General features: G+C 38.5%; 10 protein-coding genes and 1 non-coding gene across 11 annotated transcripts; 5 read left to right on the forward strand and 6 right to left on the reverse strand.

The window, feature by feature from the left end:
- Window positions 1-707: 707 nt before the first annotated feature.
- On the forward strand, window positions 708-2,909 carry RRP6 (exosome nuclease subunit RRP6; the record flags this gene model as incomplete). Its single annotated transcript, XM_033913261.1, has 1 exon — window positions 708-2,909. One exon carries the CDS (start codon window positions 708-710, stop codon window positions 2,907-2,909), a length of 2,202 nt encoding a protein of 733 aa, XP_033769152.1.
- A 374-nt stretch (window positions 2,910-3,283) lies between these two features.
- ALG6 (dolichyl-P-Glc:Man(9)GlcNAc(2)-PP-dolichol alpha-1,3-glucosyltransferase) lies at window positions 3,284-4,918 on the forward strand (the record flags this gene model as incomplete). Its single annotated transcript, XM_033913262.1, has 1 exon — window positions 3,284-4,918. The coding sequence occupies one exon, from the start codon at window positions 3,284-3,286 to the stop codon at window positions 4,916-4,918; it is 1,635 nt and encodes a 544-aa protein (XP_033769153.1).
- A 446-nt stretch (window positions 4,919-5,364) lies between these two features.
- YSP3 (putative subtilisin-like protease YSP3) lies at window positions 5,365-6,801 on the forward strand (the record flags this gene model as incomplete). The annotated part of the gene is made up of 1 exon (XM_033913263.1): window positions 5,365-6,801. One exon carries the CDS (start codon window positions 5,365-5,367, stop codon window positions 6,799-6,801), a length of 1,437 nt encoding a protein of 478 aa, XP_033769154.1.
- Window positions 6,802-7,532: 731 nt separating this feature from the next.
- Window positions 7,533-8,312, forward strand: UTP23 (rRNA-binding ribosome biosynthesis protein UTP23; the record flags this gene model as incomplete). The annotated part of the gene is made up of 1 exon (XM_033913264.1): window positions 7,533-8,312. One exon carries the CDS (start codon window positions 7,533-7,535, stop codon window positions 8,310-8,312), a length of 780 nt encoding a protein of 259 aa, XP_033769155.1.
- A 133-nt stretch (window positions 8,313-8,445) lies between these two features.
- Window positions 8,446-11,280, reverse strand: DNL4 (DNA ligase (ATP) DNL4; the record flags this gene model as incomplete). The annotated part of the gene is made up of 1 exon (XM_033913265.1): window positions 8,446-11,280. One exon carries the CDS (start codon window positions 11,278-11,280, stop codon window positions 8,446-8,448), a length of 2,835 nt encoding a protein of 944 aa, XP_033769156.1.
- Window positions 11,281-11,536: 256 nt separating this feature from the next.
- On the reverse strand, window positions 11,537-12,484 carry TSR3 (ribosome biogenesis protein TSR3; the record flags this gene model as incomplete). The annotated part of the gene is made up of 1 exon (XM_033913266.1): window positions 11,537-12,484. The coding sequence occupies one exon, from the start codon at window positions 12,482-12,484 to the stop codon at window positions 11,537-11,539; it is 948 nt and encodes a 315-aa protein (XP_033769157.1).
- A 322-nt stretch (window positions 12,485-12,806) lies between these two features.
- SGT2 (Sgt2p) lies at window positions 12,807-13,847 on the reverse strand (the record flags this gene model as incomplete). The annotated part of the gene is made up of 1 exon (XM_033913267.1): window positions 12,807-13,847. One exon carries the CDS (start codon window positions 13,845-13,847, stop codon window positions 12,807-12,809), a length of 1,041 nt encoding a protein of 346 aa, XP_033769158.1.
- A 322-nt stretch (window positions 13,848-14,169) lies between these two features.
- Window positions 14,170-14,242, reverse strand: SPAR_Otrna9R. The gene has a single exon. It is a non-coding gene; the product is annotated as a tRNA-Arg (tRNA).
- Window positions 14,243-15,137: 895 nt separating this feature from the next.
- On the reverse strand, window positions 15,138-16,250 carry SLG1 (Slg1p; the record flags this gene model as incomplete). Its single annotated transcript, XM_033913268.1, has 1 exon — window positions 15,138-16,250. One exon carries the CDS (start codon window positions 16,248-16,250, stop codon window positions 15,138-15,140), a length of 1,113 nt encoding a protein of 370 aa, XP_033769159.1.
- A 1,950-nt stretch (window positions 16,251-18,200) lies between these two features.
- On the forward strand, window positions 18,201-19,505 carry TIR4 (Tir4p; the record flags this gene model as incomplete). The annotated part of the gene is made up of 1 exon (XM_033913269.1): window positions 18,201-19,505. The coding sequence occupies one exon, from the start codon at window positions 18,201-18,203 to the stop codon at window positions 19,503-19,505; it is 1,305 nt and encodes a 434-aa protein (XP_033769160.1).
- A 426-nt stretch (window positions 19,506-19,931) lies between these two features.
- Window positions 19,932-20,675, reverse strand: TIR2 (putative GPI-anchored mannoprotein; the record flags this gene model as incomplete). The annotated part of the gene is made up of 1 exon (XM_033913270.1): window positions 19,932-20,675. The coding sequence occupies one exon, from the start codon at window positions 20,673-20,675 to the stop codon at window positions 19,932-19,934; it is 744 nt and encodes a 247-aa protein (XP_033769161.1).
- Window positions 20,676-21,752: the final 1,077 nt, after the last annotated feature.

The following is a 21,752-nucleotide window of genomic DNA, read 5'->3' on the forward strand; positions in this document are numbered from 1 at the left end:
CCTCCATTTATATACATATATATATGTGTGTGTGTGTGTGTGTGTGTGTGTGTGTGTGTGTAATAAGCAATTGGCCATCATTCGGCTTGAGAAAGTCCAAGATTTTCAGATAGTATATGAAAAAAAAAATATATTTGCTTTGATAAAGAAAACATGATTTCTTTATCCCATGATAAGTAGTCCCATGTCAGTCCTTTCTTCTCCTTTTTACATCGTAAGGATATTAGCGATACAGAGAATACGTCAAGAAGGGGTTGAGAGCTTTAAATTGATTAACTCAATGATACGTCCTCGGCTAAATTTTATATTACTACTATTCCTTCTCATATAGTACTCTTGAAACTTTCTTGTTAGAACAATTTCATGGGTAATAATAATATATGTAATCTTACATTTTTTGGTTGGGTAAACTATTAAATAACAGAAATTCCATTTCAAATATGATAATTAACATTTTTATATATTTTGTGTTCGGAAGTCATATACAATAAAATTTTTTAGTAAAACTTTTAAAACCTTAAGTTATAGAAAATAAAGTGTTTTTTAAATTTTAAAATATTTCAAAAGTAAACCACGTGATATTTTGCTACAAGTTTTCAAAAGATATGGGGGCATCGGAAAATTTTTCAGTAGTTATGTTTTAAGTTCTTCTGAAGATAGAAGTAGGAGGAACAACGAACAGCTTATAAGCACCAAGTAAGTACGTTATGGCTTCTAAAAATCAGGATGTACTTCTATCTAGGGTGATAAATGTGGTTAGAACGGCATCCTCATTAGCCGGTCAAGATGTGGACTTTTACAGGAATTTAGACAGAGAATTTAGTAAAGTTTTGAAATCAAAATCAGACAAACTTGCAGATATGGCGAATGAAATCATCCTCTCTATTGACGAGCATCATGAATCATTTGAACTTAAAGAAGAGGATATTTCTGGTTTGTGGAATGACTTTGGAAATATAATGGATAATCTGTTAGAAATGTCGGATCATTCGCTGGATAAACTGAATCGTGCAATGAACTCAAAGTCAAGTGGTGTTGATCTTCAGTATTTAGGCGACTTTTCAGGAAAGAGCTTTTCTCCAGCGAAAAGAGTCGAAAAACCTCAGTTGAAGTTCAAAACTCCAATTGATAACAGTGAAAGTCACCCGTTCATACCTTTACTCAAGGAAAAGCCAAACGCTTTGAAGCCACTTTCTGAGAGTTTGAAGTTGATTGAAGATGAAGAGAATATCCCCAGTCACTACCCCCATCCTTACGAATATGAAATTGACCATCAAGAGTATAATCCAGAAATCCTTCAAATTAGAGATGAGATTCCCTCTAAATCTTGGGATGATTCTGAACCAATTTGGGTGGACACGAGGACAAAACTTGAATCAATGTTGGGAGATTTGAAAAATACGAAAGAAATTGCCGTTGATCTTGAACATCACGACTATAGGTCATATTATGGTATTGTTTGCCTTATGCAAATTAGTACTAGGGAAAGAGACTATTTGGTTGATACTCTGCAACTTCGTGAAACCTTACATATTTTAAATGAGGTGTTTACGGACCCTTCAATTGTGAAGGTTTTTCACGGTGCATTCATGGATATTATTTGGCTCCAGCGAGATCTGGGTTTGTATGTCGTTGGTCTGTTTGATACTTACCATGCCTCCAAAGCGATCGGACTTCCTAGACATAGTTTAGCCTATCTGTTGGAGAAATTTGCTAATTTCAAAACTTCAAAGAAATATCAGCTGGCTGACTGGCGTATGAGACCGCTTTCTAAACCCATGACGGCCTATGCCAGAGCTGATACGCATTTCTTACTAAATATATACGACCAGTTGAGAAACAAGCTTATCGAGTCTAATAAATTGGCAGGTGTTCTTTATGAATCAAGAAATGTCGCTAAAAGACGATTTGAATATTCAAAGTTTAGACCGCTGACACCTACTTCGGAAGTTTATTCTCCAATCGAAAAAGAGAGCCCTTGGAGAGTACTGATGTATCAGTATAACATAGCTCCCGAGAGGGAAATTTTAGTAAAGGATTTATATCTATGGAGAGACCTTATCGCAAGAAGGGATGATGAATCGCCAAGATTTGTTATGCCAAATCAGCTATTAGCTGCTCTTGTCGCATATACACCTACTGATGTCATAGGTGTTATTTCTTTGACTAATGGTGTGACTGAACATGTCCGCCAAAATGCGAAAGTATTGGCTAATTTGATAAGGGATACATTAGGAAATATCAAGAACACCTATGAAGAAACTGCTCCTTTTCCATCTTTCGAATCCAAAGCAGACGGAATATCATTAGAGGCTATAACTACTCCTCAAATTTGTGATATTATGGAAAGATTTTCGGTGTTATGCAACAGCAATGTGTCCAACGGTCGAGCCAAAACTGTCACTACTTCTTCCATTCTTTTGGGAAAAATTCTACCATGTGAAGAGTATGATATTTCATATAGCAAAAATGGCCTGCCAAATAAAGTAAAGATTGAAGATATCAGGACCCGAGCTCAAAATTTCAACTCTGCCTTAGCAAGTTTGGAGGATATTATATTCGAAGTAGAGAAACCTCTCCTTGTACCTCCCAAGGTACAGAATATTGAGACGATAAAACCTGAAGGTGTCCCTGAGCATTCACCCAAGATTGAAAATCCTGATGATATTGTTGTCTTGAAGAAGAAAAACATCCACAAGAAACAGCCAGCAAAAGAGAAAGACATAATGGAAAAAGAGGCCGTGGATTATTCCAAAATTCCGAATATCCTATCTAGTAAGGCGGGCCAAAATAACAGACAACAAAGGAAGAGGAAATTCGACTCATCATCTAACGATAATAATGGACCGAGGGCAGCTAAAAAGAGGAGACCTGCCGCCAAAGGTAAGAATGTGTCATTTAAAAGGTGACTTATGTAAACACATATATCTTTTTATAAATTATGGCGATTTCCATTTAAGACCCTCTTCATTCATCTAACCAAATCTATGCCATTGACTTATGATATTCCTATTCTGAAACTAAATTAGTCGTTTTTTTGTTTCTGTACTTCCCTTTATCTCCTCCATTATGGAAAGCGCAAGTTTTTTGTCACAGAATCGAAGGTTATCCGGAAATTTATAGTTGAATTTTCCAAGATGATGCTTCGCTCGAATATTGTGCGTGTTATATACTGAAAATAATACTTTAGTGTTAGAATAAGAAACTGCATATGTTATAGCAGTGGTATTCCGAATGGACGGTGTCCGGAACTCTTTTCTTTACATCTGGCTTTGCATTGAAAATGGCCATTGGAAAAAGGTTACTGGTGAACAAACCGGCAGAAGAATCATTTTATGCTTCTCCAATGTATGACTTCTTATATCCATTTAGACCAGTGGGGAACCAATGGCTGCCAGAGTACATTATTTTCGTATGTGCCGTGATAGTGAGATGCACAATTGGACTTGGCCCATATTCTGGGAAAGGCAGTCCACCGCTGCACGGTGATTTTGAAGCTCAAAGACATTGGATGGAAATTACACAACATTTACCACTTTCTAAGTGGTACTGGTATGATCTGCAATACTGGGGATTAGACTATCCACCATTGACAGCTTATCATTCGTATCTCCTGGGCCTACTTGGATCCTTTTTCAATCCATCTTGGTTTGCGCTGGAAAAGTCTCGTGGTTTTGAATCCCCCGATAATGGCTTGAAAACATATATGCGCTCTACTGTTATCATTAGCGATATATTATTTTATTTTCCCGCAGTAATATATTTTACCAAATGGCTTGGTAGATATCGAAACCAGTCGCCCATAGGGCAATCCATTGCGGCATCGGCGATTTTGTTCCAACCCTCATTAATGCTCATCGACCATGGGCACTTTCAATATAATTCAGTCATGCTTGGCCTTACAGCTTATGCCATAAATAACTTATTGGACGAGTATTATGCTATGGCGGCAGTGTGTTTTGTCCTATCTATTTGTTTCAAACAAATGGCATTGTATTATGCACCTATTTTTTTTGCTTATCTATTAAGTCGATCATTGTTCTTCCCCAAATTTAACATAGCCCGGTTGACAGTTATTGCGTTTGCAACACTCGCAACCTTTGCAGTAATATTTGCTCCACTCTATTTCTTGGGAGGAGGATTAAAGAATATTTACCAATGTATTCACAGGATATTCCCTTTTGCCAGAGGTATCTTCGAAGATAAAGTCGCTAATTTCTGGTGCGTTACAAACGTTTTTCTAAAATACAAAGAAAAATTCAGTGTTCAACAGCTCCAGCTATACTCATTGATTGCCACCGTAATTGGTTTCTTGCCAGCCATGATCATGACATTGCTACACCCGAAGAAGCATCTTCTTCCATACGTATTAATTGCATGTTCTATGTCCTTTTTCCTTTTTAGCTTTCAGGTACATGAGAAAACTATTCTTGTCCCACTTCTACCTATTACGTTACTCTACTCTTCTACTGATTGGAATGTCCTATCCCTAGTAAGTTGGATAAACAATGTGGCTTTATTCACCCTATGGCCGTTGTTGAAAAAGGACGGTCTTCATTTACAGTATGCCGTATCTTTTTTACTAAGCAATTGGCTGATTGGAAATTTCAGTTTCATTACACCAAGGTTTCTGCCAAAATCCTTAACACCTGGTCCTTCTATCAGTAGTATTAATAGCAATTATAGAAGAAGAAGCTTACTGCCATATAACGTGGTTTGGAAAAGTTTTATTATAGCGACGTATATTGCTATGGGCTTTTATCATTTCCTAGATCTATTTGTAGCACCTCCAGCGAAGTATCCAGACTTGTGGGTGTTGTTAAACTGTACTGTCGGGTTCATTTGCTTTAGCGTATTTTGGGTATGGTCTTATTACAAAATATTCACTTCCGGTAACAAATCGATGAAAGACTTGTAGGTACGTTTCAATTTATCTATATATATATATATATATATATATATATGTGTATATGTATATAACTGTACAACATCAGTCAAACTCAATCTGGTATAAAAGGCATGCTACATTATTAAAGATTGTTCCTACTCTCAAAATTATCCAAATAATTACTTAAATTGATCTAAATAAGTCATAGATAATTATAAGCCAAAACTGCGACATTTGGTAGTTAGTTTTATCAGCTTTTCCACTTATTTTCTCCTTCCGGGAGAAGCCACCGTTCGCATCTTCCGAGCAATGGTGAATCTCGGAAGGGCGGCTACTGATAACAGACACCGACATATATATTATATAAGATAAGGATTTATTTTTGTCTGAGCCCTGTAATAATCACGAAATTTATAAACACTACAATATATTAAGTTCAGATTATCAATTTGTTTAAACACGCGACATTTGTAAACATGAAGCTCTCTCCCATCTTACCTATACTTTTGGCAAGTTTCAGTCTTTGTATGATCATCCCTGAACTCGACGGAATAGTTCGTTTTATTGAAACTATCGATGGCACTCGCAGTGCGAGAGCAGGAGAAGGTTTGGTACAACAGGATGCTGAAAATTTTCACATTGGAGAACAACATCTCGCTCACAAAATAGAGTTTCTTCCTTATCGGTATATCATAGTTTTTAATGAAGATATTTTACTTCAGCCCATTCAATCACATATGCAGATGGTACAGAAGGAACATAGTATTTCAGTAAGTAAGCTTACAGAAGATGACGTTTTTTGGGGGATGATTTCGTCTTCAGCATCATCTGAATCGCAAGTAGGAGGTATTGATAATTCTTTTGACATAAATGGTTTATTTCGAGGTTATACTGGCTATTTTACGGATGAAATCATTGAAATGATTTCCCAGGATCCAGTTGTTAAATTCATCGAGCAGGAAAGTAAAGTAAAAATATCCAACTCGTCATTACAGGAAGAAGCCCCTTGGGGTTTACATAGGGTTTCTCACAGAGAGAAAGCAAAATACGGCCAAGATTTGGAATATTTATATGAAGATGCTGCTGGAAAAGGTGTCACATCATATGTGCTTGATACAGGAATTGATATCGAACACGAAGACTTTGAAGGGCGTGCTGTATGGGGAGCCGTTATACCGGGAAACGATGAGGCTTCCGATTTAAATGGACATGGAACCCATTGTGCAGGGATTATTGGATCGAAGCACTTCGGTGTAGCCAAAAATACAAAAATGGTAGCGGTTAAAGTTCTTCGTTCAAATGGAGAAGGAACGGTCTCAGATGTCATTAAAGGTATAGAGTATGTTACTAAGGAACATGTAGAATCCTCAAAGAAGAAAAGTAAAGAATTCAAAGGATCGACCGCCAACCTTTCTTTAGGAAGTAGTAAATCCCTAGCAATGGAAATGGCTGTAAATGCAGCTGCAGATAGCGGTGTCCATTTTGCTATTGCAGCAGGGAATGAGGATGAAGATGCTTGTCTCAGCTCACCAGCAGGAGCTGAAAAAAGTATTACCGTGGGCGCTTCGACATTTAGTGATGATAGAGCATTTTTTTCGAACTGGGGCACATGTGTCGATGTGTTTGCCCCCGGTATAAATATTATGTCCACTTATATTGGTTCAAGGAACGCAACTTTAAGTTTATCAGGTACTTCAATGGCAGCACCACACGTCGCTGGAATTTTAAGTTACTTTCTGTCATTACAGCCTGCATCAGACAGTGAATTTTTCAATAATGCTCTTTCACCTCAAGAATTGAAAGAAAAAGTCCTGAAATTTAGTACGCAGGGAGTACTGGGTGATATCGGTGACGATACTCCCAATATGCTAATATATAATGGGGGAGGTAAGAAATTGGATGACTTTTGGTAAGCTTTGATCTTAAGGTTAGGATCACTAGGAGGCTTTTGGCGATGAGTTTTTCTTTTTTTAATTCAAGTTCGCAAAAGCTTAAGGAAAATGTATAGAATCGCTAGTTCGGCTGGTGGGCCTTGCGAGTAGGTTAAAGTTTTTCAATAATATATGTATTCAAATAAGTAATAACGATAAAGCTTCGTTCGCGACGCAGGTCATTCATTGCTTATAGTTTTGTTGCGAATATATATTAGCCGCCAATAAAGGAAAATCAAGGAGGTTAGAAATTCCGGTAACCATATTAAGTAGCTTCAAAAATTATCTTCTAATAGATGAAAGACTGAGCGCAAGTGTTATCGAACCTATTAAAGAGTGTGGAATCTACTGCTATCTTCCACCGTTACTGTCTAAAACAACAGAGCGATGGGTATTTCCCTTTTTCAAATTACCTCAAATAATAATTTCTTGTTGGTGCGCAGATTATAATTGAATGTCTACGTTTGCGATCTCGGCTCTACGATGTACTCCAGGTATGGCAGACATCTAATGTATTATTGATTATTTCTATCACTACCAAAAAAAAAAAAAAAAAAAAAAAAAAAAATTATATGCGATGCGATGATCTTCGGCAAAAAAATTTTTTAAGACGTCAATTAAACAACAGTAGCACAATCATCCGTGATGAGCAAGAAAAGAAGCAATCACAGCAAACAGAACCCACTATTGTAAGAGTTCCCTGTACATCTAACATGCGTCAAAAGAGGGCTAAGTCATATAGGAAACAACTTCTTGTTTACAGTCATACCTTTAAGTTCCGTGAGCCATATCAAGTTTTGGTTGATAATCAGCTTGTTTTAGAATGTAATAATTCTAATTTTAATCTACCGAGTGGGTTGAAAAGAACCTTGCAAGCAGACGTAAAGGTCATGATCACACAGTGTTGCATACAAGCATTATATGAAACTAGGAATGAAGGTGCAATTGATTTGGCAAAACAATTTGAAAGACGTCGTTGTAATCACTCCTTTAAGGATCCAAAATCGCCTGCGGAGTGCATCGAAAGCGTTGTTAACGTCAGCGGTGCAAATAAACATAGATATGTGGTTGCTTCTCAGGACATAGTTTTGAGAAGGAAGCTGAGGACTGTTCCAGGTGTTCCATTAATCCATTTAACCAGGTCCGTCATGGTTATGGAACCACTCAGTACGGCGAGTGCTAAGGCAAGCAAGATGACCGAAGAACGAAAATTGTACAAGGGTCTCAATGACCCTAATATTGAAAAAGTCCAAGAAAGTGGTAATGGATTAGGAAAGGAATCCGCCACTAAGAAAAGAAAGTTTGGCCTAAAGGCTCCTAATCCCTTGAGTGTAAAGAAGAAGAAGAAAGCTAATTCGCCCAGTTACGAGGCCAAAGGTAAAGAAGATACTTCTAAAGAGAAGAAAAGAAGAAGAAGGAAACACAAAAGCAACGCCAGCGACCCTATTACAAATGGGACAACAGCCGCGCAACAACAATCTTCCTTGGATTAGTTGACTGGCAAATTTTTGAATATAATCGCGCATCTTCCACCTTTAGTGCTAAATGGTACGGAAGTATTTAATGTGTATATGTAGGATAATATTAAGTAAACTTCAAAAAATTAAGTCTCTCCAAAATGCACTATCAATAGTTGACTACGGGGAAATCTTCTTCAGGCACTTGACAGTTTTCATTTATAGAATGATCCACCCATTCAGGCGCAACGATCCTGGCTATCTTGGGTATAGTTTCGAAAGCTTTTATTTGCTCTTTTATTTTTTCGTTTACCTCCTTTATGCAGTCTTTTCTCAAAATAGGGTCATTATATGGTATGATTATTAAGTTACAAAGAGACTGTTGATCTGTTATTTTTCCGCCAAACAACCTAATTTTCATTTCTAAAATCTCATCTTTCATACCGATTTTGCAACGCGGTATGTATACTATCCTGTTGGAGAACAAAAATAATGGAAACAATTGGACTTCAGAATCTATCTCGACTTCCCCTGTCGGTGGTATACTTAGCTGTGATTTATACAATAACGACAGTTTAACTTCCGAAATATCATTTTCGAAACTATCACCCAAACAGTCCACCCTTTTTTCAGCAACGGCTCTCAATTTTTGAGAGACGTTAAAGCAATAAATTGGCTCGATCAGAATGAGCTTTTTATATGTCATACAATCGATCACCCAACTAGGGTGCAATATATCGTATCCTCGATCTATCAAAGCCTTGCATTCCGTGGTGGTTTTACAACTGATTAGACGAACGTTCCCAATGCAATGACGTTTTAAAACTACATTATATATCAGCTTACCACCATGTTTCACAATACTGTCTTCAAGTTCTCCTCGTGTAATTCTTACTCCAGTATCTTTGGTAACGTAGTCGGAAAGAACATAAAAAAATAATCCGGCAAAGATGTTCGAAATTGGCTTTTGTTCCCTGTTTTGGTGAAAGTTGTCTGAAATTAGCACCCTCTTCCTCTTTTTGCGTACCAATCCAAGTTGAGACTTCTCCGCTTGATGGCTAGGATTAACTTTAGCCGCCCTATTTTCATATAAGTCGTCAAGTGTATAACAATCTGTCCACTCCTTGTCGTATCGTATTCTTTTACAATAGCCACCGTATAAAGTACAACTGGTAGCATACCTCTGCATGTTTGTTTCCGTGTTATCTAAAGACCGCGATTTTATTTCTAGAACAATAGATTCACTAGGGTCAATCCATTCGGTAGGTATTTTTGAACCAAACTCTAAAATGGAAGGGGGAACGACGTCGGACGTTCTTTTCCAGTGTCCTCTTGTTTTGCGGTCGATCTCTTTGAATTCTTCTTGAGATATACCGTTGGCAATGGAACAAAATGAAAGAATTTTTTTCACCTTTTTCCTTGAATTTTGGATGTTTTCTCCTTGATTTGAGTCATCTACGACTTCAGAGGAGTTTCCTTGGTCCTTTTTATACATTTCTTTTTCATCTAGCACAAGTAGCCCTAGCATAAAAGAATCTTTTTTTCCAGAGTCTCTACCTATTATTATTAAATCCAAATTCTCTCCAAATTCTTCCAAATATTCAGGTTTCACCTTGATCCAGTTGTTGTTTCGACTGGCAACATTATAACTCGAATTATAATATTTCAAAATAACACCTTCCGAACCCAGTGAGATCGCAACTTCCAAAGACTTTTTGATTGATTCTACACCATAACATCTTGATGATCGTACTATTTCTACCATATTCTTCAAAGGTGTTAAAATTCTGTTCAGATATTTCTTTCTTTGATGAAGAGGCAATGGTGTCAACGAGGTCCCATTAAGGTATAATAGATCGAACACCATATATAAGGGATGAAAATCAACGTTATTTATATTATCAAAGGATAACGCTTCTTTCGCACTTCCTTTAACAAGACCGAACGGGAGAATTACTTGCCTCCTTGCATCAAACGTCACCATTTCACCATCCAAAACGCATTCTTTAACACTATTTGTAAACTTCAAATGTTGCGATATAGTTCCTGATGATAAACTTGCTCCGTACAGATAAGTATAGTCGATACCTCGCCTACTAAAAAATTTTATGAATTTACCATAATTCATATAATGAACTTGAATTCGTTCTCCGTCCATTTTTTCTTCCACCAAGAAATCATCATGTAGTGTATGGCATATCTTTTCATATGGAAGGTTCACCTTTTTGGCCAATTGGGGAGCGAATGCAAAGCCAACTTTTATACTCAAATCATCATCCTTTAGACGAACTTTTGGGTCATAGAGTTTTGAAGTTACTACCTTTAAATCGGATACTACGCTAAGGTAGTCTTGAGCATCAGGATGCCAGCAGTTTAGAAATTTATGCTCTTGACCTCTTATTACTCTATTTTTAAGCACGATATCAAAGAAGTATTTTAACTCGACAAAACTCATATTCTCCAGACAATATAGAAAAGGATTTGACTTGACAAGATTCCTAAATCCTCGTCCGGAAGCGTTCCTGTCTTTACTTAATTCATCTAGATGGCCATTGACATCATCAATTGTAATCGCTTTTCCACTTGGTTCAGTCTTTCTTTTGGCAATTTCTTCCACAAGAAGAGAAGAAAGATTACTACCCTTACCTACGCGCTGTTTCCAATCCTTCAACCGCTGCTCTGTTGCAGAATTTTTTGACAACTTCAAGTAAGAGCATATAGTTCTTATTAATACGTAATCCTTAATATTATAGATTCGTCTATCGCGGTAGGGAAGAGCGAGAACCAGTGCTGGATATACATTATTTCCTACGGTTTTTCTCCACATCTCAACGAAATTCGAAATTATTTCATAGTACTTTAAAGATCTTGATTTACCAGTTCCAGTTGTCCCATCAAATTGAGCTTCATCTATTTTCACAAATAGCTCTTCACAAAGCCACTTGAAATCTGGGCTAGGCGCAAAGTTTTGGGGCTCGGGTATGGAACCTATTGCTGATAGCATAGCTCAACAATTTGGCACCTTATCCCCTCTCTTTCGCGTTCTTATTTTTAATATTTACATTTCATAGCTAGATTTGTTCAAAGAAGAAAGAATAAATACAGTAACAAAAGGTAAAAAAAAAAGGGATCGAAAACAGCCTTAAAGCGGCGCTACTGGCGTCGTAATTTTAAACTCGATGATGCAAGTTTGATATCACAACTTTACATGTAGAACGTACGTAGATACTAAACACAGCTTTCCACCTTTCAATCACCTATCAAATTAAATTGCCCAAAGAGTCATAACTTACAGGCTCTTCATTCTCTTCTAAATCACTTTCTTCATCTTCTGATTCCTCAGATAGCGTTTCTCGACTCTTCAGGCTATCCCTAAGAGTAGCATTACCTAAAGAGTCATATTCAATGCATTGGTTTTTGCCTTCCAATTCAGATTGTTCTTCGCTTTCTTCACTTTCTTCACTTTCTGATTCGTCAGATTGCAAACCGTTGCCTCTTCTATTTATGTTACCCATCATCCATATATCCTCATCTTTAGTGTGGGATTTTCGTTCTTGGATTTCCCTTTCTAAATTCTGCAGCCATTCTTCCTCAGCCTTCTTTACGGAGGCGGCGTCAGTGCAGTGTTGGTAGATTTCAAGCAATTCTTTGTTTAATTCTAAAAATCCCATTCCCCACGAGAAATGCGACAGCAATTCACTGGCCCAATCCATTCTCCCAACAATAGCAAAACAAGCTGCTAATGCCTCAACACAATTGAGCCTCCATGGTCTCCCGTAATTGACTTGATTAGCGGCCACTAAATACGGCAGCAGCCTTTCATGCTTACCGCCTATTTTATTGAAAGGTACTTCTTCTAAGCGGGCCCAAGAACATTCAACTACTGAGGCACCGTGCTGTTCGACAATCCCTAGATCATCGGGACAAACAACGCCTTTGCCGTTCGGTGAAACGACAATACCTTGAAATTTTTGTCCCACTCTTAATGATTTAATTAAACCCAATCTTTCAAGTTTTTTACCACTGCATCTTTTTGGATCACAATGGTCAAAATCCCACATAGCGAGCTTAACAGGAAACTTCATCCCTTCTGAATTATCGTATTTCATTTCCATGCGCCTGTGGTTTTGCCTTGAACTGTGCCCATTGGCGCCTCTATGTGGTCTTCCATTTTTGGGTTCGTGCGTCTTGTTCTTACCTTTTCCCATTGTTCCCGCTAACTCAACCGTCTTATACTAGAAGGTCTATACAGATGTACACAAATGGCTTTTTGATAAAGTTTTACAAATAGACATTTACTAGTAAAAATTTTTTTACGTAGTTTCTCATCACATTATATTCCTTAGTCTTGTCCGAAAATCGACGATTTTACCCAAAAAAAAGAAAAGTCAACTGTGCAATATCTATTTAAGTATTTCGCAAGTGATCTCGAAGTAAAAATAAAGGTTGTGGTAACACTTATCCTAGATAAAGCTATAATTGTATCTACATAACATGTATTGAGCCAAAAAGCTTATTTACTCCAATCCACTATTGTTTGTTCTCATTGTCTGGTGCACCTTCTGTAGATGGGGTATCTGACCCGCCAAAAAGATTGCCTGCCATGTTTCTGAGCGCTGGATTACTCATTAAGTCAGACAAGTTTGGAGTTCCTCCACCCGAAGCAAAGCCTTCAGCCATTTGTCTGATACTCGGATCTTGCATCATTTTTTGAATATTTTGCATAGCACCTGGATTGCTCATCATTTTTTGCGCAGCTTGCATCAATTGTGGGTTGTTCATCAAACCTCCAAGACCACCACCTAATAAAGAACCAAGATCTGGCAATCCGCCCACACCAGCGCCTTGACTAGCATTAGCATCAGCATCCCTCGACTGTTCTGGAACTGTTTTCTCCAGATTCAAAGATTGTTCAACCTTCTTTTTGGCGCTTTCGTAGTCCCTTTTCATAGCTTCTGTTGCATTATCACCCTCAATATCAAGAACCTTTTTGTATGCTTCAAGGGCTTCTTCGGGCTTGCCTTGCGCATATTTAGCAAATCCCAATCTAGAGTAGCCTCTGAAGTAGGATGGGTCAATGGAAATTGCAGATTCAGCGTCTTTGACTGCTTCTTCATATTCTTTCAGGGATGAGTGAGCTGCTGCTCTATTGGCGTAATAGATAGCATTTGTTGGCAAAATTTTAATGGCTTCAGTATATTTATTAATCGCAAGTTCGTAATCCTTGTTAGCCATTGCCTTATTACCTTGCATTTTCAAGTCCTCAGCCTCGGCTTTAGTTTCAGCATCATCTTCCGGAATGTTAACTTCGACATTCTCAGCATCGTCTTTCTTATTTGATTCTGAGGCTTTTGACGCAGAATTTAGCATATCAGTCAAGTTTTGACCCTTGAATTCGGACCTTTCTAGAATGTCTGAGACAGCTTCTCTCTCAAAGCCAAAGGCTTCAGAGATACAGTCCATGGCAACATTTAAGGAATCGGCGCTATCTTCTGAAATTTCTTTCTTTTCCACGATAGAAGAAAAGTAGTTTACAATAAGGGCAGCAATTTCTTCTTTTGATGCAGACATTGTACAGTAGATTTGTATTAACAAGATACCGTTTGATCAAGGGCTTCTATTCAGTAGTCCGATTATATCGCTCGAACTCATTTTATATGGTGGCAAAATTTGGGATTAAACTTAAGGCAATAAAACCTTCGCGGATCTTCCATTTTTTTCGATTGGAAAAATGGAAATACTTGAAAAAGTTTGGAAAAATACAAAAAAAGTTAAAATATACTGATTAAAGATGGAATGACAATGAGGATAAAGGAAATATTATGTACCCATAACTCTTTAAAGTTGGGAATAAAAGACCTTTGCGTGGATTTGCAAAAGGTGTAAAAAAAATCTTCCCCGCCAGGACTTGAACCTGGAATCTTCTGGTTCGTAGCCAGACGCCGTGACCATTGGGCCACGAGGAACAGATCTTGAATAGTCAATCAAAACCTACTTATACACCTACTAAAATGTTGCTCCTACTGCCTAATAGAACCCATCACTATTATTATTATACTCAAACCATCATGCCGGCGTGCGAAAACGAACAGCACTTTACTACACGTATCGATGATTGCCGAGATAGTTACGTGCAATGATATACGCATTTATGTCGAACAGGAGAATTTCGTGACGATTTTTTGGATTCCATTTTTCGTAAAAGCAATAAAATCAGTATATAAAATGCACCAGGAGTTCTACTCGAAGACACAGGAATCCATAAAAGGGAGTCAATATCTCTACATGATATTATAGTTATTTCTTTCTTCGCTTTTATACGTTACTATTCTCCTGATCCTGTTAAATTATCAATTCTTGCGCTTCAGCTTCACACACTAAATTAGAGAAAATATGAATATGAATCTATTGGTCTCATGCTTTATGTCATCTTTTAACACCGTATTTGTAAATTTTCAGTAGAATGGTTAGTGATCACTGGAGATAGTTCACTATCAGCTTCATGGCAATTTGTGATTTTTGAAAAAGTATAGCTTTTTTAAGTGGTATTCATTTCAATAATTAACATGTTTAATGTTGTTAAATCTATGTAACTAAGTTAAGGGTTGGTATTCAAATATATCATAAAAAATTAATGAGAAGAAAAAAAAATAACTGATTTGATTTTGTAGTTCCTATTTAATGTTTCTTATTATCTTCAGCTCTCCAGTTTGAAATATATAAAGTTTCGAAAGGAACGTCATAATATAAAAAAGGGAAGATAATTTGGCTGAATGAAATTAGAAAAGGGAAAAATTAATGAGTAGGAACAAGACTTGTTTGGCAATAGTTTAAGAATATAATAATTTTTTATGGTTTTCTTCAATCAGCTTCGTCTGGATTGACCACCGTTAGAACGTTGTTTTTCCCTCCTGGTCCGCCATTTATGAATGTTCCATTACTTATTCTCCTTGAGTCATCGAAAGGATTGATATCGGTTTGCCCATTGGCATGCTCCTCTTCAAAGCTTCCTGTAGAGGGCCCGTGATTAGATGAAAAGGAAGAGGCGTATAGCTTATCAGGGTACTCAACTGGTTTTATCGCCTCTTGGTATTCCTTTTCCATCCTATCTTGTTCCCGTTTCATATTGATGTGTCTAACAATCAACAAGATACAAAGAGCAATCGCTATAGCTCCAACCACACCACCTACAACACCACCGACAATTGCCCCAACATTTGCCTTCTTTTTATGTGTTTTACTTCCGCTTGCAGAGTCAGATCCAGCTGTACCTGTGGCCGATCCTGAATTTTGTGCACTTGTCGTGATGGTGTTCGTAACAAAAATCGTGGAACCGCCTTCAGTATGAAAAGCAGTAGAATAAATTATGGAAGTGGCATCTTGTGATTGAGAGCTAATGCTACTCGTTGTCAAAGTATTTGAGGTTAACGAGCTTTCTGATGATAAGGTGCTCGAGCTCTGTGACGTTGAAACAGAAGCAGCTGCTTGAGTTGACTCAGAAGAAGTCTCTAGTGTAGAGGAAGATGCCATTGATGATGTGGTTGATGATATGGTTGATGCTGTGGAGGAGGTTGTTGAGGAAGTTGCAGAAGTAGTTCCCATACTTGAATCAGAGCTGCTTATGCTATTGCTATTTGTGTCAGAATCAAGTTGGTACACAGAATAAGAATCTGCACCACCACACATTTCACTACTGTAACCATAGCAATACGCGTTACATGAAGAGGAAGTAGATTCCGAATCAGAGGGGTTAGTATTACCACAATAACATTCCGAATGATTATAGAGGGCAAAATAGCTTGCGCCTTTTTCGTTACACTCACTGTTACAGTGTGAACTCGATTGCCAGCTATATGAATCAGCTTTAGAAAAGTCAGAGGGTAATGAGCTAAAACAATTCACGAACGTATAGGCGCTCGCTTGCGATAAAATGGACAATAAAGCCAGAAGCAAACTTGTTTTGTTCGATCTCATTTTGTAAATAGAATTTTTTATCCTGAATACTATATCAGCCAACGTGCTATCCTGAATGAGTGTAATGCAAATACTTTTTTCTCTTCTTGATTATCTCTCTTTTTCTCCCTCCCTATTAAAAATTTTATGGACAACGAGGAACTTCTTTCTTGTTTTCTTGAGTACCTGTTAAGCAATGACAATATCAATACGAGATATCCTGTAATGTTAGTGCCAGGTCGAGTTTACTGTGTTTGCCCAAGAGAACTACACTGCGCTAAATTCTTCCATATGAGGTTATGATACGCCAAACACTTTTATTTTTCCTCTCCGTTTCCCTCGCTTTCGCTTCGAAAATTACATTATTTTTCTTCACGATGCAGCGTTATTTCCATTTTCAGAAAGGAAAGGCGGAGAAAAATTTTCTTTGAGAAAAATCTACAAATGTAATTAAATATATTACTAATCGTTTGATATAGAGCGCCAAAGTTGCAGCTGTTTCACCCATGTAAATATCAAAATTGCGTAATAAACACTACTGTGTAAATGTCTTGCTTTCAACATATATAACGGACAATAGGGCTGATAAGATAATAAGCGAGGGGGAGAGAGTAAGTAATACTATCATACGGATTAACACCGGTACCGGGTGCATTGTTTTCATGTCCTTGGAGCCGCTAAGAGGAGGCAGGCAAGATAGGTTTTTAGTAATGTCTTCGCAGAAGGCAAAGTTGAGTGCCGATGATCTTTCCTTCGAGACAACATGTAAAAAAAATGCACATCATCAAATTCTTATGTAAACATAAGCCAAGAAGAGATACGAGGGCGATTCCTGGTCTGCTACATCAGGAGGACAGCTTGAAAGGCTTTTATATATGCTATCATTTTGCCGAACACTGCCAAACGGTTTAGTGTAAGAGTAAGTGTTCGAGCAGCAACGATTTTACATCAGCCTAGCAGGTCGTTGTATCGTAAAAGGCATAATAAAGTTCTTTGAAGGAGATTGTATATGAGTACGCTAAAACTCAAACCTAAGAAAACAAACAAGTGCACGCAAGAACAATGCTACGGCTAAATCCTCAAATGGAGACAATGTGGTTATTTATGCCTCATATTTTTGCTTTTTATATGTTCTTCATTCATACGGCGTACAAATTATCCCCTGACGAACAGGGTGCTATCCTCTAAAAGGATCTTTCAAGCTGTAAACGCGGTGTACCGAAAAGGTCCTCTGAACGAACTATATTTATGCTTTTGTTAGCCAAACGGGTGTTGATAAGGAACTGTGAAAAAAGAGGACAATATATGGGGTTCACGGTTTCCCAGATTCGTGTGTGTAATAATTCGTTTAAGGCGGACGACAGACACTCCAGGGGATTTAAAGATCGGAATAGGCATATACACCACGCAAGGAAGACAAAAAGTTGTTACCGGACCCAGTTCGTACGGGGGAACCAAGGCCGCCTAGTGCCCATTTACGAATTGGCATAATTGAATTGCGACTTCTAAACTTAACCGTACTTTCACAGTTGATGTTATCCGAAGAAAACCCTGAAGATACAACAATGGCAACCAAAGGCAACTTTAAAAGGCAAACGAAGTACTTTTCAACAATAGCCTGCACTAAAACTCGCGAAGAGGCGCGACGCTGCGCGCGAATTATTAGTAAACATCTCGTAACAACCCATCTGCCACTCTTAGAAGGAATGGAAATTTTAAAAAAAATGACGGAAAATAGTGGAAAAGAATTCCTAAACGATGCATTCTGGCAAGCAAGATAGTCAAAAAGGGAAGATGCAAATTCTTTGTTTTCCACACAATAAGATATAATTCCAGGCTTCCGAGTATAAAAAGGGAAGGATCGCTAGGACAGATCACTCTTTAGCTAGTCTACTTATCTCGTTCTTTACTCTTGCTTCAAAAGACACCAGCAAAAAACCCTTTCACTCGCTTACCAATACCATAACAAACATGGCTTACTCTAAAATCGCATTACTAGCCGCTCTTGCAGCTATTGCTTACGCTCAGACCCAAGCACAAATCAACGAATTGAACGTTGTTTTAGATGATGTTAAGACCAACATTGCTGACTACATCAATTTGTCCTACACTCCAAATTCTGGTTTTTCGTTGGATCAAATGCCAGCTGGTATTATGGATATTGCTGCACAGTTGGTTCAAGACCCAAGTGATGAATCCTATACCACATTATATTCTGAAGTGGACTTCTCTGCTGTTGAGCATATGTTGACTATGGTCCCATGGTACTCTTCTAGACTGCTACCAGAATTGGAAGCAATGGACGCTTCTCTCACTACCTCAAGTTCTGCTGCTACATCTTCTGTTGCTTCATCTACCAGTGAAGCTACTAGCTCCTCTGTTGCAACATCTTCAAGTGAAGCCGCTAGCTCTTCCGTCGCACCATCTTCGAGTGAAATTTCCAGCTCTTCTGTTGTTTCATCTACCAGCGAAGTTGCCAGTTCTTCTGTTGCTTCATCTACCAGTGAAGTTGCCAGCTCTTCCGCTGCACCATCTTCAACTGGAGTTACTAGCTCTTCTGCTATTACCTCGTCCTCGGTTGTTTCCTCTTCTACCGAGGCTGGCAGCTCCTCTTCTATCGCTTCCTCCTCAGCCGTCTCCTCTTCTGAAGCTGTCAGCTCTTCTGTAGTTTCCTCAGTTGTTTCATCTTCGGCCGAGCCTGCTAGCTCAAGCATTGCTTCTTCCAACTCTACCGTTGCTAGCTCTTCTGCTTCTGCTACTGAAACTTCTAGCTCGAGCATTGCTCCTTACAACTCTACCATTGTTAGTTCTTCTACTTCCGCTAGTCAGACCTCTATCTCGACCATTGCTCCTTACAACTCCACCACCACCGCTCCAGCTAGTTCCGCTTCTAGCGTTATTTTTTCAACTAGAAATGGTACCACTGTTACTGAAACTGATAACACTCTTGTTACCAAGGAAACCACTGTCTGTGACTACTCTTCAACATCTGCCGTTCCAGCTTCCACCACCGGTTACAACAATTCTACTAAGGTTTCAACTGCTACAGTCTGCAGTACATGCAAAGAAGGTACCTCTACTGCAACTGACTTCTCTACACTAAAGACTACAGTTACCGTCTGTGACTCCGCCTGTCAAGCCAAGAAGTCTGCTACTGTAGTTAGCGTTCAATCCAAAACCACTGGTATCGTTGAGCAAACCGAAAACGGCGCTGCCAAGGCTGTTATCGGTATGGGCGCCGGTGCTTTAGCCGCTGTTGCTGCCATGTTACTATGATTTTAGTACGTGTCGAAAATGTTCGTTCCCACTTATGATTATATTATTATTTCAACTTACCAGTTATTTAAAGAAAAATGTTTAACATTTAAACTGACATATGTACTTCTCTGTATTATATAAAAACTGACAACTGGCCTTTTCTATTGACTGCTTTTTTCAACCGTCTTTGAAAAAAGACATAGCTACGTCGTTAAACATCTCCAAAATATGAAGTGAAAATCAGGCTGATTTGAAAGCGCATATCCTGGTATGATAAAGGAAAAGCGTAAATCATTTCTGTTCTCGAAACCTACACTACAGCTCCTAGGTGAAAATAAGTTCCCACAAATATTTTAATATTTCGAACAAAAAAATACTATTTAAAAAAAGTTATTGAAAGATAAATTGGTATATACGAACGTTAAAACTCCATTAACAATGAGATTATAATAACATGGCGGCAGCAGCCATGACACCAGCACCCATACCGATAACAGCCTTGGCAGCGCCGTTTTCGGTTTGTTCAGAAACGGTACTGGTTGCTTGGATTTGACCATCAGAGATTTGAGAGATGGCGGAAGCTTTAGTGGAAGAAGCAGCAGCAGAAGAAACAACGGCGGAGGAAGCCTTAGAAGAGGTAGCTTTAGTGGAAGAAACAGCTTCACTTGAGGAAGCAACAGCAGAGGAAGTAGCTTCACTGGAGGAAGCAACAGCAGAAGAAGTAGCCTCGCTGGAAGAAGCAACAGCGGAAGAAGTGGCATCGCTGGAGGAAGTAGCAGCGGAAGAAGTAGCAGCAGAAGAAGCAGCAGCAGAAGAGGTCTTAGCTTCAGTAGAAGAGGCGGCGGTGGAGGAAGTTCCTAACAAGGATTCCAACTCTGGTAGAAGTCTGGAAGAATACCATGGAACCATAGTCAACATCTTACTAACAGCAGCAAAATCAACCTCAGAATACAAAGTGGTATAGGAGTCATCAGTGGCGGAAGCCAAAGCTAAACCGATGTCCAAAACACCAGATGGCAGACTGCTTAAGGAAAATCCAGATGAAGAGTCTTCAGCCAAACTAATGTACTCTTGCAAGTTGGATTTAACATCGTTCAAAATAACGTTCAATTCGTCAATTTCTTCCTGGGTTTGGGCGGAAGCCAAAGCAGCGACAGCAGCTAGTAAAGCAATCTTGGTGTAAGCCATTTTTTTTTGTTATAGTAGAAGCGAGTGTATGAGTGTGTTTTGTATTGTTCTGCCGATAAGGGGAAAACTGAAGAAAGAAAAGTTATGTGAAAGCTCTCATTTGTTCAAATTTCATTGCCTACTTATATGTTATTTTCCGTAGTCACAGAAACTCTAGATGAATATCACTATCTTAATTTCTTGTTTACTCGTTTATGCACATGATATTCAGTTGTTAAGATAATTCAGTAGAACATCTTACACCAAACTTTGCACCACTATGTTGATGATTGCTTTGGGAGATCATTACGAAAAAAAAAAACTCTTGGCTTTCAAAGACTCCCCGCGAGATAACTCTGTGCTCTTTCTGTAAGGTATTGTTTATTTTTTCGTGCGCCCTTTACGAGAAACGAATAAAGGCTTGGAAGTAGTTTTGAAGATATGAACTTCTTCATTCCTTTCTTTGCCTACGGTTCCTCCAGGGTTTTCTTGCATTTCTACTTTTGGACGGAAACGTCTCCTTTAGGAAATGTGTGCCTCGTTTGGGAGTCTTGGCCGGCCAAGGTTTTATAAAGATGTTTCGGTAGGCAGCGCAGTGTAGAAGACGCCGTGAGGAGGCAATGGAAAATGATATATGATCGCGCGTATTTCCCCAACGTTACTTTTATTTTTTTCTGGGCATCAAAAAAAGCCAAGACATTCCCCACTGTCTTCCTACAGGTGTTCTATTGTGTGCACTATGCGAGCTATTGTGTGCACTATGCGAGCTATTGTGTGCTTTATTTTTCGTCCGAAGATCGCTTAAGAGGCAAGCCTTAAAACAGTTTTGTTATAGGCTTGGCAGCCGTCAGTGAAGAAAGCCTCAACTTAGTCAGTCCACTCCTTTTTTTGTAAATATTCCACATTTTGGATAGCCATGGCTCTTACGCACCCGTTCGGCCGCACATAAGACGCTAAATGCACATAACTCCGCCCAGGCGTCGTTTTACTAGCTGCTGCGTCATGTTTTAATGAGAATCTCATGTTCTGGTCTAAAAGATTTATATTAAAAAAAATAGATGTTTTAAAGTTTTTGTGCACTCACGTAGGATTTTTTGA

This window comes from Saccharomyces paradoxus, chromosome XV (genome assembly GCF_002079055.1).
Source record: "Saccharomyces paradoxus chromosome XV, complete sequence".
NCBI lineage: Eukaryota > Fungi > Ascomycota > Saccharomycetes > Saccharomycetales > Saccharomycetaceae > Saccharomyces > Saccharomyces paradoxus.